Consider the following 19,725-nt stretch of genomic DNA (forward strand, 5'->3'; position numbering starts at 1 on the left):
TAGAAATTTAACAGATATTTTAGTGCTTGCAAAACCCAAACATTTGTATTAACCTAGTCTCTATAAGGAACTTAAACTTTAATTCTGTTATAGGAGTCAGGAATGAGTTTTTTTAATGGACCTCATTCACCAATCGTAAACAAACAACATGTAGCCATGTGATTCTCTATCTCTTCTATCCAAATTACAATCTAATTTTTAATACACAATGGCTGTCATGAAACAGTTTTTTCTGTTGTTTTATCAATATTATCATGTAACTAAATGTTGTTTGTTTACGATTGGTGAATGAGGTCCATTAGCAATTCATTCCCAATTATTATGGATGGCTGCTTGGTCGTGCGGTTTGCGCGCTGGACTGTTGTTCGGATTTATTGACGGTCGAGGGTTCAAACCCTGCCCGCTCCCATCCCCCGTCGTCCTTCAAGAGGTTTGGACTAGGAAGTAAACTATCTTCAACTCTGAAGGAACATCCGAAACATGTAAAACATTTTACAAACATTTTTTTTATCCACAAATTATAGATTAATGGCTTTGAAATGTATTTTCAACAACTTTGTTTTGTAAAGTACATACAGTTTATGACAAAATGTTTTGCTTGACCAATGTTAAAAGAAAGACATCACTGCCTATTTGTTTTGCTTCATAAAATGTTTAATTACAAAGTGTTTATCCCTTCTCAGTAATATTCATACTATGATAAATCAGTTTGCGAGAGAAAAAAAAATCAAATCCATTGCAAACATTATCCTATGAAATAAATTGGACTCAAGATAACATTTCTATAAACCATGTAGGCCTCAAGTGAACATATAACTTTATGTATTATTCTTTAAATGTAATATATTCTGAACAGCAAAATGAAAAGATAACTTTTTGATGAATATTTTACAAGTATTTTAATGAGTATCATGATTGGGAAGCTGGATTAATTTAAAATAATGTACCAATAAGGTTAGACACCACCTAGACTTCTTCATTCTCATTGTTATGTTGGAGCGTTCAGATGACTAGACCAATACATGAGATGAACTGCACGGTGGTCTCCAAATCAGGGAGCTCTCCATAGAGTTTTCTTTCTATTGGGGTGTTTTGGGGCCAGTGTCTTATAACGGGCCTCTTGGTAAAGAGAGCAGTTTTGGAAGACGTGGTCGGCATTCTCTGGTGACACTCCACATGGGCAGATTTCACTGGTTTCATCTAGACACCACCAATCTAACATATCTGATGTGATATACTAAGGCCATATCCCATGATGCTGTGCTATCTAGCCTAGAAAAACATGTGGAAATGTTCAGGACTCCCTGGCTGGAAAAGGTTAGCTCCCCATTGTGGTCAAATAATGTGTGAAATAAATGTTGAATAGTAGCTATTCATCGCTCTTCTCTTCTTTGGAGACTCGCAACCCTTGAGAGCTCTCCAGCTCATTCAGTGGCCACTTGCCATCTTCTATGCCAGTGTGGGGATGGGGCACCTCTTTTACGCTCACCAAAACAACAATCGCCTCTAGCAGAACATAATTATTGTAAGGTAATCTTGCCATCATAAGCCTGTTATAGAGTAAGGCATCTTTGAAACTAACATAAAAAACACCCTATGGGTGTCGATTTGTAGATCAGCAAGTCAGGGGCAGTCCAAAAGAATATAAGACAAAGTTTCCTCTTATTCCCAGTAGCGGGGGCACTGTACAGAACATAATTATTATAAGGTAACTAACATAACAAAACACTCTATGGGTCACAGTTCTAACATTTTTCCTTCACTGAGAAGTTACCTGTACTAATCAGAAAGAAACAGACACAAGAATTTGTATGTTCCCTAAGCAAATCATTTGAACAAAATCTTTCTGAAATAAACTCCACATGTAATGTTACCTATAGAATGAACATATATATATATATATATATAATTTTGCTATTGTTATAATGTCAACTCATATGATGCATTACTATTTGTAAGAACAATTTCCTCATGGATAATAAAGATTAGTATTATGTTTAATACAACATTGAAACTTAGCTCATTGGTTTGATTGAGGTCTAGGAAATGAACAAGTAAAAGAGAAAGCAGTATAAATACATCAATAACCAAACAGCATGTGATGATAAAGCTCTGTTTATTATTTCAAATAAAATGATTCACTCAGTCTAACTAGGACTCAAATCTAAACCAATTCAAACATGCCCGCTCACAGATCATATTTAAATCTACACATGCATTATGTTAAAGAGGTGATAAATGCATCAAAGCAAAATGATGATAAAGGTAATACTACATCTATATATAAATATATACATCTGATCTTTCAATGTGCTGTTACAGATATGGCTTGAAACACAATAACAAGCACAAATGTAAGAGTACACATTATGACTGGGGTACATTAATACAAAAAAGGTATTCAGCATTTGAAGTGATGGAATCTGGTTCAATGTTATTTGAAATGGTCATCAACCTCAGTTAACAAAACAAGACACACTTCACAAACTATTTTGTACCATGATTTCAAGCAGATAAATTTGAGGCATTTGGGCATTTCATAACAATGCTTAGAATCACTGGAGTATAACAAATGATTCACTTCTCATTTTTTCTCATCTTCTTCAATTGTTGGTTTGTTTCGTCTGGTATTTTTTCTGGTCTTGGGCTGAGTAAGCTCCACCAATGAGCCCTTCCTAACGAGATCAAATCTCCCTAATGACATCATCTCCTTTTCCCAATTTTTAATTTGCTCTTTGTAACTGGCTTTTCCTTCTTCGGCTTTTATCACATATGGCTGGAGAAAAAAAGTATTATTGTTGTTTTTTTACTTTCTAATAGGAATAAGCAGCAACCCCCATTCCCTTTTTTTTAAGCCCTAGTTCTCCTGTCTGAAGATCTTTTAAAATGATTTATAAACTACTGATGTTCTGATTTAGAAAAGCGTCTCCTTTGCAGATATCTAGAGGAGCAAGACCACTAGCATGTTGTGAACAAACCGTGGTGATGCCTTCTTTGCATAATGTTAAGAAATAGATGAAGAGGAAATTTTGTTCACTGGTTCCTGTTTACTTAGAGTTTATGGGGCCATCACAATGACCTTTACTTTTCTCAGCTAAGGCTTGATTAAAGGGGCAAAGAGTGATGCGTTTAAACAAATTTTTTCAGGATTTACTCCAGGACTTAACCCAACGAACTTTGCATTGTCATCCAGATGTTTGATCACTCAGCAATACTGTTTCTACAAAACATTTTACAATTTTATAAAACCATAAAAAAATTATTGAATAACCACATACTACTTAGACATCCTTTAAAAAAAAAAAGCTTATGTGCTGACTTACTTCCTTTTCTTTATCACTCATTGTATGCCACTGGTCTGAGATGTGTTTAAAGAATTGCTGAAAGATAAAAGTAACTCATAACTTAGGGTCTTTTCACATATTATTATTATGGCTTACTGAAACAGATGAGCTTTACATCATCTGCCCAATAGATCCCAAGTTCTGAAAGGGAATTTTACTCTAACTGTTTGATGTTATTGTGTTTCTATACTTGTAAAATGGCATGAGCAAACTGTGGAAGAGTGACATCAGCTTTCAAATAAAATTAAACCTTTTTTCTTTGCTAATGGTTGTGAAAGTTGGACACTAAATGCTGAAGGAAAAGAAATCAAGTCCTTGAGAGTAAGTGATAAAAAAAATAAAAAAATGCTGGGTATCAGATACCAGGAAAAGAAGACAAATGAGTATATACTTTTACAAGACAACACACTGGGTGGCAAAAAGGAGAAGAAACTCAGAGCTGGTTTGGTCACTTATTATGAAAAGTCATTCTTCAAGGTACAGTGGCGAGTGTGATAGTAAGTGTATGTGTTTTGAGTGGCTGGTAGTGCAGTGTGTGTGCCTGTGTATGAAATGACCAGTGGACCTTGAGTGTACATGGTTGAATGAACAGCAGTGTGTCAGGACTGTGTGTAAAAGGAAGTCAGTTTAGAGAACAAGTGGCTGGAGTAAAGAGCATAAATAGAGACGAATAAAATCATTGTGTTTATTGAAGCTCATGTTGTTTTAGTCTATTACAGCGAGAGCACAAAGTGTTGTCCAAAGAAAAGCTGGATGGACAACATAGAGGAATATACTTGGCTCTCTCTTGATATCCTGCTAAGACCAGCTGCTGTCTAGGATAAGTGGAGGTATTTCGCTACGCAAACTATCACAGCACGCACATGACAAAAGTCAAGGGACAGATGAAAGATGAGGATAAATTATTTTAATTAGAACACCAGGTGTTAGTTTCAAGTCTCTTATTGGAATGAAAGGTACGGTAACCCCCCTTTAGCCCTTGTGATATATGGAGGCAGATGGTGTAAAGCTTTGTTTCTATGTACTGCAAGGTTAACAAGGATGTCATGTGGCCAGCTCAACAACAAATCACCTATACTTCCCCAACATGTCAGATACCCATAGGAGTAGAGGGGAGTCAGGCACATCCTAAAAATACCAAAATGCAAAATCCTAATCATCCCTGGGATTCAAACTCAAGTGCCAACACACCTTCTTTGTATCTTTATTATTTATTTATCTTATTTTCTTTACAAAAAAACAACAACAGAGAACAAATATTTTATTATTGACTGTGTAATGCAAACAATAACTAAGCTGGAAGGTTTTAAAAGATTAAAAAAAAAATGCTCACTGCTACTGGTTCATCTGTACGCTCTGAAAATTTCTCACGGACAAAATTTCCGAATGCACCAACAGGCTTTTTTGGATGACCTAATGATTTCCTCTCCTAAATCAAAGATAGAAAAGCATATAAAAAGGAAAGAAAGAAACAATGGAGAAATTACATTGCTGATTCTAAATTATGTAAAAAAAAAACTTAAAGGTTATTGAATATGGGAGACCGGTGTTGTTTGATTTGTCTTACAAGTAAATATAAGCAAGCCATACACAAATCATAAATGTGCTTACATTTTAAAATATAGGAACAGATGACTGAATAAATTTATGAAATCAGTAACTCAAGTCAAGTTTTGTACTGGTATATTTGGGATTTTCTAAATTCTTGTTAGCCAAGTGGTTCACATGCAGTTTCCTATCTTCATAAGCAACTCAAAATAAATGTTTACCAGTTTCTTTTTCCTAGCTGTATTCTTTAATTTCTTTGTTTCCAGTTGAGAAATTTGATCTGGGGTTATGTTTTCTAGAAACGTTTTCATATCTTGTTTGTATTTTTCCAACATTTCCTTTCTTTGTATTGACAGTTGCTTTAAAAAATAAATTTTTAAAAAAATTTAAAAAAAAATATAACAGAATAATCTACAATCTTATCACATAATAAATTTGACAAGCTTAGCTAGAATATGGTAATGCTATATTGATTAAAATTTCAATCTTGTGAGGTGAAAAAAAAAAGTACAATTAATCATACAGAGATCGAAACATCAATAAGAAATAATTATTATATTATATAAATATACTAGCTTTACCCTATGGCTATGCCAAATGATTATTCCCAGATCTATTCCAATGAACTCTTTGTTTGAAAATTTCAAGATGTCCCAAAAACCAACTTTTTTTTAAGGAGCCCTATCTCTATCATGCCTGCCATAAGGTGAAACAAAAAAAAAAAAATGATTGGCATAATTAAAGCTTAGTTTTTAACACTTCAGACATATGCTAAGCCCTTGAATTCTAGTATCCATGATACTTTTGCTTAACTGATAGGCAGGCTATATATGTTCTGGCTATAGAAGTTAAATGTATTAAGAATTTAAACAAAAAACTGTACTTACAGATTTTACTTCAGGGTCAAGTTCTTTCCACATTTTAGCAATTTTACTGATAAGTTCTTTCCTTTGTATACCTATTATAGTAAAAAAAAAAACAACAACCCACAAAAACTTAAAATTCTTTATTCATTGATTTATCATACAACCTTAAAACAGTGTAAGAAAAAGAAAAAAAGCAAATGAGCCCTAAACTTAAAACATCTTTATAGCACTCATAACAAACTCTTAATAAATATTTTTTTTTTACAATCATATTTGAAGTCTTAGTTTGTTTATTCATCATGATCATCAACATCAAACTCTATATATGAGTGAGGGCTTGAGGGTTCAAATCCTCTCTTACAAAAGTACTGGACAGAAACCATGCATTTATGTCACCATACATGTCGAGAATTTAAGGTTTCCCAGACATTTTGAGACGTAGATCAGCAAGTCTGGGGCAGTCAAAAAGAATGAGACACAGTTTCCTCTTCTTCCCAGCAGCGGGGGCACTGCAAGTCAAAGTATGGCCTTAGCCGTGCAAAATATGATCCAACAGGGCCCTGGCCTGTCCTGCACTGTATATAATACTGTATATAATATCTTACTCGGGCCTGGACAGCCTCCACTATGGGGAAGTGCAGTCAGGGCATCTCATGTGCTCCCAGATTCTGCTGGCTTTATGGAACTTGTCCCAGCTCTCAAACCACTTTTCCATTTCTATTTTTTGGATGGTTGCCAGAGGATGATGGAAGCTGACAGCCAGCTTGGGTAGGTGGTGTTTACATTCCCTGGCAGGCCAAGGAGTCAGCAATGGTGTTGCCAGTCAAACCTATATGACTGGCTATCCACTGCATTATTACTGGGGTGCTATATCTATTTTGTATTTAGGGAAAAAAAAAAAGAAAATTCTGAAAAAAAATTACAAAGGTTTAATTTGATAGAAAGCTTGCATTTTTAGATTCTGAATAAATCAAAACCATTTCAGTTTGTTTCTTAGTGAGCACTTAAGGACTTTTTATGTCTTAACTAATAAAGGTATGATTTTTTTTTCTTTCTAAAAATAGTTTAAGAAAGTCCATAAATTCAAACACATTTTTCATTTCCTTGCTTATTAGATTAAAATATAACATTAACATATTATTGTGAATGATTAAAAGTTTAAATTTATAAAAGATATAACATTTTTAGAATTACAATTTCATTAAAATTTGACATTTTGTTTTATTACTGATCTTATTTTGACCCATTTTATTCATTATTTAAACAATATAAAAAAAAAAAAAGCCAAGTAACAATACCTGGGTTTTTCTTTTGCATATCTGGGGCTACTTGGCTTAGATACATAAAGAAAACATTGGATGGAAACTTGGGCTTCTGAAGGTTAGGCAGAGGAGGAGCACCCTCTTTAGACTGCCCATTGTGATTGGATTCTAGAGAGAGAAGTCTTACTTGGTTAATCAATGTCTGCTGATGCCCATTGCTGAAACAAAAATGATCGAACATTGAAAATAGATTAATGTACTGAGAATATTTAAGTCTGTAAAAGTAAAAAACATAAGTCACAAACTACTTTACAGAAGCCCAGAGTATTTAATCAGAACTCCACTCTACCTATAAAATGCTTCAAATGGCATGCATTTCAAATAGCCTCTGACAACCAGCCCAAATTATGGCCTTCATGTGTGGCTCAGATATATATATTGGGTCTGGGGAGATGTCATCGGTTAAAGAAGAAGTGATAAAGGCCTCTGGTCATAAAACTTTATTAGGAAAGCGCTCGCAAGGTGGTCAAAGAAAGCGCTTCAGGGACACCCTGAAAGCTTTTCTGAAGGCGTTCAGCATAGACCCAACCACCTGGGAGACAGAGGCACATCACAGAGCATCATGGCGTCACGCTGTGAAAACTGGCGCACAGGTTGCTGAGGAAAAGAGTACAACGCTGGCAGAAGAAAAAAGCCTGAGAAGAAAAGCAAGACCCACGACACTAGCTCCAGCTGGAATAACCTGTCCAGTTTGCAGCCGAACATAAAATCTAATAATAGGAATAAAAATAAGAATATTTATATATATATATTATATATTAGTTTACAAATGGAGAAAATCACGTTAATTTTGGATCTCCCTGAGCTTTCCACAATCTACATGATTTTCTCCATCCATCAACTTCAGGAAAAGTGCAGAGAACAAAGGATGCTTTTAAGCATATATTGTGTTCATTGACCTAAGCCGACCTAAAGCCTTCGATCTAGTAATCTAGTAAAGAGAGATGGCCTCTTTAAAATTAAAACAGCTGAGTTAAAAAAAGAATGATGTGCCCTGGCCCTAACCCTCTTCTGAATACTCTTTTCACTGCTAATGCCTAATCCACTACGCGCTTGACAAATCCATATAATTCATAAGGCATATCTATAGATATATCTCCAGATTTGATGGCAAACTTCTAGATCTAAATATTGCCAGACACTGTCACTGAGGGCCAAAACTAAAATCAGAACCGCCCTCGACTGTGCAGCGCCGTAGTAGTGGCACACTCACAAAAGCAGTCTTTAGAATCTAAACTCTATACTCAGTAAAACAGTATTCTAATGTATCTGTCTATACTTATAATAGTGACTATAACTTATAGTGACTATAGAGTGACTATAGTCTCAGTGACTCTCAATTCACTGTTACTAAAAAAAGTAGATCTAAGACTAAGACTATGTAGTAAGAGTTAAGAGTTACGACAGTTACTTGACTGACTGTTCTGTTACTTACAGTCACAGTGACAGTCTACGAGTTTTAATAACTCACTAACTGAGACAGTCTGAGTCTGAGTGACTAAACTAAAACTGTTAGTAAAAGTTTAAAAGACTGAGCCACTCTCTCTACTGACAGATCATCTCAGATGAAATATGTATCTAATCTAGATTTTAGATCTAGATGTTTTTAGCTTTTTATTTTAAACGACAAAATAGTCATCAAAAAGATCTAAAATGATAAAGGAAATCATTACTTTAATTGTTTGAAATTCAAAAATATGTAATTCCATTTATTACATAGCCTTCTAACCATGGTGGCGGCCATTTTCTCGCGCCTCAAGGGAGTAATTCTTATTAGTATAAGAACATTACAAATAAATATCTCTAATCGATTGAAACATGGAATTATAATGTTTATTTTTTTAAAAACAATTACGTTTGAATATAAATAATAAAAGATAGCTCATGTTTAATTGTTTTCTAAATGAGTACGTTTAATTGTAATTGCTCGTCCCTATTGACGTAATTTGGCTGCTTCCGTCACAACAAAACATGAGAATAAATTTAATAAATTATCATTTTATTTTAGGCTTTGCTTGACACCTGTGTAGTCTAGAATTTAGTACAAATTAAGTTAAGCTGAAAATCAAGTCCACTAAAATGGAAAGGGAGTTTTTTTTCTGTTTTTTATTCTTATGTATAGCATCTTTACGTCTTAGTCATGGTGAAACTCAGAGGACCGATTCTGATAAGAGCGTCAAAGAGTCAGACTCAGACATCAATCAAGAAACTAGCAACAGTCCAGATCCAGATGCTTCGATTTTCACACATCACCCATACGAACAAATGATTTCGTTAATGCTTGAAGTGAATAGAGCTTGTCCGGACATAACAAGAATTTATAATTTAAGTGAGCCATCTGTTCAAGGCCGAAATTTGACTGTTTTAGAGATCACTGAAAACCCAGGAGTACATAAACCTGGTAAGTCAACAAGCTAACCAAGACTGTTGAGTGTTTGAACTGTTTGAATGTACCTACTAACAATACTAACCTAGATCTAGATTTTTGTATGCTATATCTTTAGTCATAGCCAACTTGGATGAATTGGTCTTAAAATAGTTTGATAAATATTAATCAATCATTCAATGGTAATTTTTTAAATTTAAATGAGTCTGCTGGATTGAAGACAAATTATTTTTTTTGTTCAAAATGATTCAGGACCATAGACACAGTAAGAGTCATTGCAAATATTATTGAGTGGCTGGAGAAATGGAATCTATAATACAGTTGCTTATAATCTAAGTTAGGTCCTTTAGAAATGAGGTCTTGTTGCTTATAAAAGGCCAAGATTTTTTCCCACTGAGCTTATAATAGAAGCCTACTGTGCAATAAATCAACCAACAAAGCTAATAAAGGATATTATATGCATGGCCTATGACAATAATAAAAGTGATTTTCAGTAGCTGTATAAAATTATACCTGTAGATGATTTAGTAATATAGCTTACGTTTTTTTTTTGGCTGCCATCAGTTGTAAAATGATTTTGTCCCCCACATAACAGTTTCCCTCTGTTGTTGCAGCTTTTGGGTCCAAAGAAATGGCAGATAGCCTACATAGTTTTGGATCAGCAGCATCACAGGAGTTGCTAGAGTATATTTTATTTTGTGTGTTATAAGTTGTCAAAGGGACGTTCACTCCTGATTTTTTTCGTGGTTTACTACCATAACCCTTTTATTAATTACTTTCTAGCTAGCTGACTATTTGCTAATGTGATGGATTCCATGAATGGTTCAATTTGTGATTTCTATTGTAATTTACTATATAAACAGGACTTTATCTAATTACATATTTATTAAATAACAAAGTTTTGATGGAAAAAAATTCTTTTAAAATTCAATTTACATTGCAGGTATTTAGCTAGGTTCAAAGTAAAATAGGCTTCCATTGAATACATAATACTGAAACACAATTAAAACATATTTAGTTTGGTCTATATTGGTGATTATATTTTGTATATAACATTGTAAACGGTACGTCATAGAACCTCGGTTGTAAGACTGAAAGACTTCTATGTTTATTTAATATTGTACTATTATTTCATTGGTCCATTGGTTGGGACAGAGTGACAGCCCTTGAGTTTTGTTATTGTTGACAGTGAGACCGGAGTTTTGTGATAGCATAGTAGGAGCCATTATAAGGCAGTTCTGATAGTTAATGTACATTTAGGAATTCAGCTTTTGTTGGCGTTATCTCCAATTATAATTTATTCCTATTGCTTTATTAAATATTTCTTATTTCTAATGCATCCCTGGTGTTTTCTTGAAGTATTGCATACGTAATGTATCCATGTCAAAGTCATAGGCTAGGAGTTCACAACAATCACAACAATTTAGCTAGGTTCAAAGTAAAATAGGCTTCCATTGAATACATAATACTGGAACACAATTAAAACATATTTAGTTTGGTCTATATATTTAAAATAAAAAATCTCAACTGGAGCTATAAAAAGATTATTTAGTTTAGAAGATAAGTTATAGAGGGCAAAAGCAAGTTGACATCCCAAGTGTCCTTTTCAATAGAAGACAGATCTAATTAGAGAACTTAACTTTTGTACAAAATAAAACAAAAATTCAATGGACTTTTTTTTAAAAGAGGTTTCTGCTTTATTATTAAAAATGGTTGAATTGTACTTTTAAATTGTAGTGCAATAAAAAGAAATAGAAAAAGGTTTGTGGTTGCTGTTAGATATTATTTAAAGAAAATAATGTGCTTACTTCTCCCATCATTTTATAAACATTATAAGGTGGTTATAAATCTCAATTATCACTTCTTACTTGTGAGCAAATCTAAGTTAACAAAGCAAAATATTACAATATTACAAAATGACCGATTCTGTTTTGTGTCCTTTTAAAATTCTGTCCATATAATATAATATCTAAAACAATATGCAAAAATGGTCAGTCACAACTTACACATATTGCAGTTTGGACAAAAAAAAATCTTTTGATTTGATTTTTTTAAAAATCTTGTCCAAGAATAAAAAAAATAGACCTTATCATTTCTATTTCATCAGGCAAACCAGAGTTTAAATACATTGGCAATATGCATGGCAATGAAGTGGTTGGGAAGGAGATGCTTTTGTATTTGATGATTGCGCTCTGTGAAGAGTACAAAAAGGGAGATGAGTTAGCCAAATTTGTTGTCAGCCAAACTAGAGTCCACATCATGCCCTCTATGAACCCTGATGGTTGGGAGGCTGCATACAAGGAAATGATGGTAATTACTTCAAACAAACATTTGATAACATTTTTATAGCACAATTTTAAAGCTAAAAATGAAATGTTAACGTTGATGTAATAAAAATAACTTTTGGCCTTTTTGTGCATCCAGGATAAAGGGGAGGCTAGCTGGCTTACTGGCAGGTCAAATGCTAATGGTGTTGACCTCAATAGAAATTTTCCAGATCTGAATTCTGAAGTGTATGAACATGAGCGTGAGCACAAAGGCAGAAACAATCATCTAGTGAAAGTTGAGAAAGCCATCACTAATGACAAAAATGTGAGTTCACTAAAGATTGCATTCTTGTATATATATATTATATTATGTTTACTGGCTAAATGATGTGTAGAAGTGTTTCAACAAATGATAAGATGGTCATGGTAAGGAGTTATTGCTTATAAACTAGTACATCAATATATCTATTGATTTAATATTGATTCAGTATTTTGACTATATTATAGCTTCAACCAGAAACTAGAGCTGTGATGCGTTGGCTGGCTCAGATAGGGTTTGTGCTTTCCGCCAATCTTCATGGGGGTGATCTAGTGGCCAACTATCCTTATGACGAGACAAGGTCTGGAAAAACTCAAGAGTACACTGCCTGTCCAGATGATCATACCTTTGTGTAAGTACATCAAAATGCCTTCTATTACAGAGCTGAAATTGCAAATATTAGAGGTACAGTAGAATCTGTTTAATTTGTAGTGATAGGGAACAGTGTGTATATTCATGTTATCAGAGTTTGATTTACACCTCAGTATGGCGAAGGAGGGAATAATATTGCTATAAACCTGGTGGTGACACAGATTGGGGTAGTTCTGTGTGTACTTTTAGCCGACGCAAATTACCCCAGCTCAGCGCTAGAAGAGCGGTCAACCATGAAAAACGAATGACAGTACACACCAGTTTTGCAAGGACCTGTGTTGTGACTAGTACTCAGGCAAGTCACATCGTTTGTAGTCATCTGATCAACCTGAGATGAACTTCATTTGGTAGCAAGGCTGTAAGGATTAGTCCTCTCGTAGAGCCTTGGCAAGAAACTCTGCTGTTAGGCGTAGTGCCAATAAGCTCCCATACAGGTCAAGTGACTCTGCAGACAAACTATCCTGCAGCTCTCGGAGCTGTGGACACTCTTGCAAGATATGTGCCACTTTTCCACCAACTATCCACAGTGTCAGCAACGGGCATCAAAATTTGGCCAGAACCGGGCAAAATAAACACCAACAGGGTAATGCCCCGTTCTGCACTGCACAATAATGGATTGTTCCGACCTATTTAGCCTCCACCATGGATTGTCGCGGTCCAGGCGACACAAATGCTGCAAGACTCCACAGGCTTTGTTGGAGCCATCCCAGGATCAACCAGAATGGTTTAGGGACATTCCATCCGGTTCTAGAAGCCCTATAGATACCCTATATAAGAGCCAATGTGTCAGAGTCGAGTCGCTTCACGTTACCTTGCAACTTCACCAGTACGAGGCGAAGACAGAGTCAGAACCAGCACGGTGTGAAGTTGGTCCGGAACAGAGAGTTGAGTCCAGAAATAGGCGAAGTTTTTGTACAGTCAGTGTTACGTTGTTACCAATTGTACAGTATTGGCTGTGATTTATTTGACATTAAAGTGTTTTGTTACTGTGGAGCCCTGAGTTGTCAAGTTCTTAGAATTGGTTGTGTCGTGTAGTGTAGTTTGCAGAGTCTGGATAGTGAGAAAGGTTATAATATTGTTTAAAAAATGACTTCCTTTATTAACAAAGTCATCACTGTATTTCTTGAGATTTATTTTTGTTTCATTGAGTGAATCCTTGGACCATGGGCTGTGGACTATCATACAATATGTATTGTAACTAAAGTTAACAATTTTTTTTTTGTTTTGTTCTACACTTCTTGGATATTCCTTCAGATTTAGAAGATAATTACATCCTAGCCCAAACCTTGTGCAGGATGGCAAGGTTAAGACTGTGAGCATCGTGAACATTGAACAATTGTCTAGAGTGCATATCATACTGCAGCTAAAGTCAAATAACTATAATTTATTGTATTCTGTATTGCATCAAAAGTATTTACTTATAATAACTGTAAGTGTGTGAATAGTGTCTAGAGGTCAGTTTAAGAACAGAGAGTTTGGAGACTGACAGTCTTATGACACTGTAGAGAGATAGTTGGTTTTTGTGATTTATGGTATCAAATGATTTTAATATTAGATTTGAGAGCATATTTTAAACTGTATATGACATCTGCTTATGAAATTTGTTTTAATTCTGCATACAAAGATTTATCATATCTGTGAATCCGTTATTCTGACATAAACTACACAAGACCACATAGAAGAAACTTCTACACAATTGATGTCACAAGAGAAATTTAAAATAATATTTTTTGTTATTTGCCCAAATGTTCTTGTCCTCAGATATTTGTCCAAGTCCTATGCTTTCTTCCATAAAACCATGGCTGATCCCAGCAGACTGCCATGTGACAAACAAGGAGACAGTAAACCAATCACTAATGGTGGACTGTGGTACTCTGTAGCTAAAGGTTAGGCATTTTAAAAAATTACAAATTTTTTTTTATATCATGAAAGATTTAGCATTAGACTAAAACAACAAATCATTAAAATTTTATTGTTGATCTTTGATTATAAAGATGGCAAAATAGTTTTATGCCCAAATAGAAAAAAACAAAAAAAGATGAAATGCTAGGCTTGAATTGAAAGTCTTAAAAAATAGAAAGATTTAAAATGAAACTGTGGACAGAGTTCAACTATGACCATTATGACTGATGAGTGTAAAGGTTTAGTTAGTTTATAGTAAATAAACACTTTTGACTTTTAACCAGCAGCTGTAGACTGCATATTCTTAAGTCCAATTACTGAATGTAATTAGTTATTATCATTTGAAATAACACATAATGTAATTAAGCTGTTCAACTGTAACAATGTGTTTATCATAAAAGTCTGAATATTGAGAATATATTGTACTATATATATGTGGTCTCTAGGAATGCAAGACTACAACTACTTAAACACTAATTGCTTTGAGATCACCCTCGAGTTGGGCTGTGAGAAATTCCCACCAGCCTCAGCACTAGAACAACTTTGGCTGGATAATGTTGCTGCTCTCTTTAATTATATTTTACAGGTATCTGTGCATTTTGTAGGATTTCAAAAAAAGTTTTCTTCAGAATTAATTGAACATTTTAAACTAAATTTTAATCTTAATAAAAAAGGGATTTATCACACTTTGATTATTATTAAGATAAAGCATAGAAAATAACTATATCTATCATTTAAAAATTAAGACTAAAAAGTGTTTGTATAGAAACCGAATTTTTACAAAGCTTCTATCAACTCACTCTTGTCCGGTAAAAATTTGAACGATATTTCTCCCACACCCATTCTTGGATCGAGTTGAAACTGTAAACAATTATTTATTGTATCCAACACAACATGAATCAATTTAAAAAATTGACTATTAGTCAATGACTTATACATTATTGAGAGCTATAGATGTGGAATTCTTTCCAATATATAAGCTTTGCTATTTTTAATTAAAAGAAAATATTCTGCTGTGTTTTAAATATAGAGTCACATTGGTGTGAAAGGTTTTGTGAAGACTACAGACAACAAGCCACTAGCCAATGCAGAGATCAAAGTCAGCAATCTAGCTTCTGGTCTTCCCATAGAGCATGATATATTGTCCTGTAAGTATTCATATTATTGTCACTAATTTTTCAGATATATATTATATTCTCTAATTACAAAGCTATCGTAGAAAAAGTTTTGTCACACATGTTCATAGTATATCTAATATTTCATATTTTTGAAGATACAAGTCATCTTTAATTAATTTTGAATATAAACAAATTTTTCACACATTCCCATTTGTTAAAACTATATTTTTTTTAAAAAAAACATAGTCTCCTTTGTTAATTTGTTTTTAGTGAAATTATTTTAAGTCGCAAAAACTATTAAATTATTTAAAAGCCATATTAGAATTTACTAATTTAATTGGTAGCATTTCTTGAAATTAAAGACTTTTTTGTGTTGTATTTTCAGTGGAAGATGGTGATTACTACAGGCTTCTAGCTGATGGCTACTATCACATATCTGCACATGCCGAAGGCTTCCATCCCATGTCCCGCTGTGTACACATTGTGAACACCATTCGTGTTGGCGTTCCCCCATCAGAGATGAGCACTGCTCCAGAGCTCAACTTCACCCTTACATCTAAGTCGTTACCTAGACCTGACAACAAAGATGAGATAGCGGAGTGTGATGCTCTGTGGACTGAAGTCCAACAAGGGGTGAGTGCCTGATTTTGTTCTTCTGTGTTGAAAGTTATTTTTGACACAAAACGTACTTAACTATTAACATTTTTTCTTGAGCTTGAATCCCTACAACAATGCTGCATGGCCATGTGGTATTCACTAAAGACTTTCATCGGGAGGGTCCTGAGTTAAAACCTTGCTGCAGGAGATTTGAGCTTAGGATATAATAATCTTCATTTCTGAAGGGACCTCCACAATGAACGTATAATACAAAATGCTACAAATTAGCAGAAAAATTCCAGTGTTGTTTTTAAGACTTGAAAGAAAAAAATATTTCTATGTAAAAACGTTTGTAGAAGTATATTAAAAATTTTAACCAGAGATTGCACATTCCTATTAATCAATATTGGGATTGATGTTAATGTAATTTTGTTGTTGTTTTAAAAAATAATTGCTTCACTCTTAAATGTATTTTACTTCCCTATATGTCTTGGCTTTAGCATCAATCCTATTTTTACAATACCTCTATTCAAGTCACTCCTTTCTGGAAGTTGGATGCTGATCTTGAATACCACTCTAATGATGATTTTCCTAGAAATTTAACAGTTGATGTATATCATTGAGAAAAGAATTACTAGCTCGTTGTCCACATGGGAAAATTCTAGTCATAATTTTTCAAAGTTAAAAAAAATATGTAAATTTGGCTAGAGACTATATCTAGGTCTAGCTGTAATTATGCGACAACAGTAAATTTAAAGTTGCTTGAATTTTATTGAAGTTTGAGAGTGTTGCTTATATTTTTATGTAAATCTAATGTAGGTTAAGAAGTAAATCTAGACTAGATCTTAAAGAGTTCTAAATCATAACATCTAGGTCTAGTGTTAGACCTAGACGTCCATATAATAAACATACCATTAAACAATCGCATAACTAGGCTATATCTTCCCCGCTTGCCAATTCAGAAAATGCGGACGTTCCACTTCAAGGCAACCAGGTAGCTGACAGTGTCACAGGTTCTATACACCAATTGAATCAAATAATGGTTTAATTTTTTTGAAAAAAAAAATATTTTATTATATTTGAAGTTTAATGATGAGGTATTGTCTTTAAAAAAAAATATTTTAAAAATGTTTTTCTTGTTCTTTCTATTTTGACAGACTCAACTTGATGACAGAGATCTACTCATCTCCATTCTCTCTTACCTGGACCCAAGTACCAAATGGTCTGCTATGGCTGACCGCCTGACCACAGTACAGCTGTACTACTACCTGGCTGAAGGCCTCAAGCTGCTCAAGCCTGAAGAGATGAAAGAGGTCCTACGGCTCATGCCCAGGGCACTACAAGAACAGTTGGATATGGTTATTTCAGCAACAATGAACAAGAAATAAAAGGCAGCTAGTAGAGAGGAGAGCAACTTAGTTTTAATTGATCGCCAAGCAGGTTTCCCATAATACTGTATACATATTACTGGACTGAACATTCAAAGCAAATATTTTTTTATTTGGACTAGAATCTAATACTTGTAATTGAGGATAAACAGAAATATAACATTCCACTAACATACTGGTATATTACAAGTATTGCTTTATTAGAGCATTCAAAAATTTATTTTATGTGTTACATTAAGGCTAATTGTTTTATATAGTTGTACAAGTGACCAATCTTTTTTTAAAAAAAACAAACATTACCATTATTTTTGGAAAGGTTAAAGATATCTGAGTCATGTATAAAAAAAAAAAAACGCTAATAGACAGACATGACAGAAAGTGTAACTTCTGTGTTTGTTCCGTGTCTCTAATCATGTACATGTTGTCTAGTCCTACATATTGTGATGTGATTATTTAGATGATTTACAGCAAACTATTTTTTTCTTTTAATTTGTGATTTTAATAGGATGTTGCCTTCTCCCCCCCCCCCCCCCCCATTTGCTAAATACCAGCAGGAGAAACGATCAAAAAACGTTTTTTTCTAGTTATTCTAAATAAAATGTATGTTACACAATTTTCTAAGAAATTCTTTGGTCTCCAACATTTGATAAAGTGAAAACAAAATTTGCTGAAAGTTTTGATTAAAGTTTTGTTTTGTTAATCCACTTGTTGACATTTTTGTTGTCATTGCATAATAAATTTATCTCAGATAAAAATTGAAAAACAAAAAGTTTTTTATTCAGCAGGTAGCACATTTTTACAAACTCTATTTAGCTAAATATATAATTTTTTTGTTAATCTTGTGATATGTTTTACTGTGCAATACGATTGGTTCATGTATTATATTTATATGACTTATGTTTCGATCACTATAAACTGGGTATAATGTTTTTATTTTTTACATTCCTTTGTTTGAGATATACTTATGCTTTATGTTTCCCCCCAGATACTACAAAAATATTATTTTTTTTTACCAATGGTCGTGGCACTTTACAATCAAAACTTGTATTGTTATATGTTATATTTTATAAATCAGCTTTTTATATTTGGTATACACAAAAAGATGACTGGTTCAGCTCACTATTTGCTACAAATAAGTTTAAAAAAAATATTTTTTTTTAAAGGAGCTAAAAATAGTTTCCTACTGGACGAGACAAATATCTATGAAAATATTGTTATAACACATTCTCTTTTTAATTCATTTCTGGCATTTTATATCTTGTATATTGAAACACAATTAAGTAACTAAATGCTTTTTGTTCAGTGTCTCAATTTTTGTTAAATATTTTTTCTAATACATTGTTATGTTACTTTATTTCCAAGCCATACCATCGTTCTTAGGATCTGAGCTATTTCTATGACACTCATTTTGTTTACAATTGCACATCAAGAATGTTGTGAACATATTGTGATATTGGTGTCAAGTTTTTATTTGTTCCTTGTACTCAAGGGAAATCCAAATAAATAAAATTATTTAGTAACGGATGATACTCCTGTGCAATTTCTTTTCTTTGCCGCAGATATTATTACTTAGCATTATAGAATTTTTTTTTTTTTTTTAAAGATATGCATGTCCAAAAGAAATTGTGAGTTTTAAACACATTTTTCGATTGCAAACTCTTCACTGGTTCAAACTGAAAATGGATTTAGTAATTTTCCTTGAAATTCAGAAGATAATGTATATATCTTTGTAAAAAAACAACACCAAATTGGTTACATATTAAAAACTCTGGTTTGACTTATAATTTTCAAAATATCAGCTTAATAAAATTAGGCTCACAGCCTTTTTTATTCTTAACAAATTTTAGCGAGAATACCTGCACTCTACTCAAATGTCTCTTTGTAATGAATAAGGAGTTAAAATCATTAGATGATTAGCTGGACTGTTAATGTAGGAGCTTGATTTTGCACAGCTTACTGTAATTATGAGGTATTAGAAGAAAAATTTAAAATGAGAAATTAAAAACTACCATCAGCTTCACAAAGGAGGCATTGATTATAAATATAAAAAAAAAATTAATATTAGTTTAAAGTAATTGTGTGATGGTGCCAGAAATGGCATTGACTTTAAGCACTCATTTTATCTAATATCATAAAATATGTATATATGCTGTTTGTCGATATTTTGAGCCATCTCCTTATTCAGATTAAGCACTTAGAGGAGATCTACAACAAATAATGATAATCATCAAACATAAGGCCGAAAAAAAAAATGGAGTGGGAAATAATTTTCTAGCATGGTGATTGCAGACATATC

At 33.4% G+C, this 19,725-nt stretch overlaps 3 protein-coding genes across 3 annotated transcripts in view; 2 read left to right on the forward strand and 1 right to left on the reverse strand.

Moving 5' to 3' along the window:
* LOC106060744 (intraflagellar transport protein 27 homolog) overlaps positions 1-19,725 on the forward strand; it is a 125,865-nt gene that overhangs the window by 93,885 nt on the left and 12,255 nt on the right. The gene's annotated exons all lie outside the window — the stretch shown is intronic.
* Positions 2,100-8,883, reverse strand: LOC106050373 (transcription factor A, mitochondrial-like). Its single transcript, XM_056018801.1, has 7 exons — positions 8,754-8,883; positions 7,057-7,238; positions 5,780-5,850; positions 5,114-5,251; positions 4,678-4,773; positions 3,324-3,380; positions 2,100-2,776 (listed from the first exon to the last, which is right to left on the reverse strand). Exons 1-7 carry the CDS (start codon positions 8,822-8,824, stop codon positions 2,585-2,587), a joined length of 807 nt encoding a protein of 268 aa, XP_055874776.1. The 5' UTR covers positions 8,825-8,883; the 3' UTR covers positions 2,100-2,584.
* LOC106062212 (carboxypeptidase E-like) lies at positions 9,042-18,953 on the forward strand. Its single transcript, XM_056018797.1, has 9 exons — positions 9,042-9,481; positions 11,574-11,776; positions 11,891-12,058; positions 12,241-12,404; positions 14,186-14,310; positions 14,773-14,912; positions 15,357-15,474; positions 15,830-16,077; positions 17,199-18,953. The coding sequence occupies exons 1-9, from the start codon at positions 9,160-9,162 to the stop codon at positions 17,427-17,429; spliced, it is 1,719 nt and encodes a 572-aa protein (XP_055874772.1). The 5' UTR covers positions 9,042-9,159; the 3' UTR covers positions 17,430-18,953.

The sequence above is a fragment of the Biomphalaria glabrata genome, chromosome 2 (assembly GCF_947242115.1).
Source record: "Biomphalaria glabrata chromosome 2, xgBioGlab47.1, whole genome shotgun sequence".
In the NCBI taxonomy this organism is placed as follows: domain Eukaryota; kingdom Metazoa; phylum Mollusca; class Gastropoda; family Planorbidae; genus Biomphalaria; species Biomphalaria glabrata.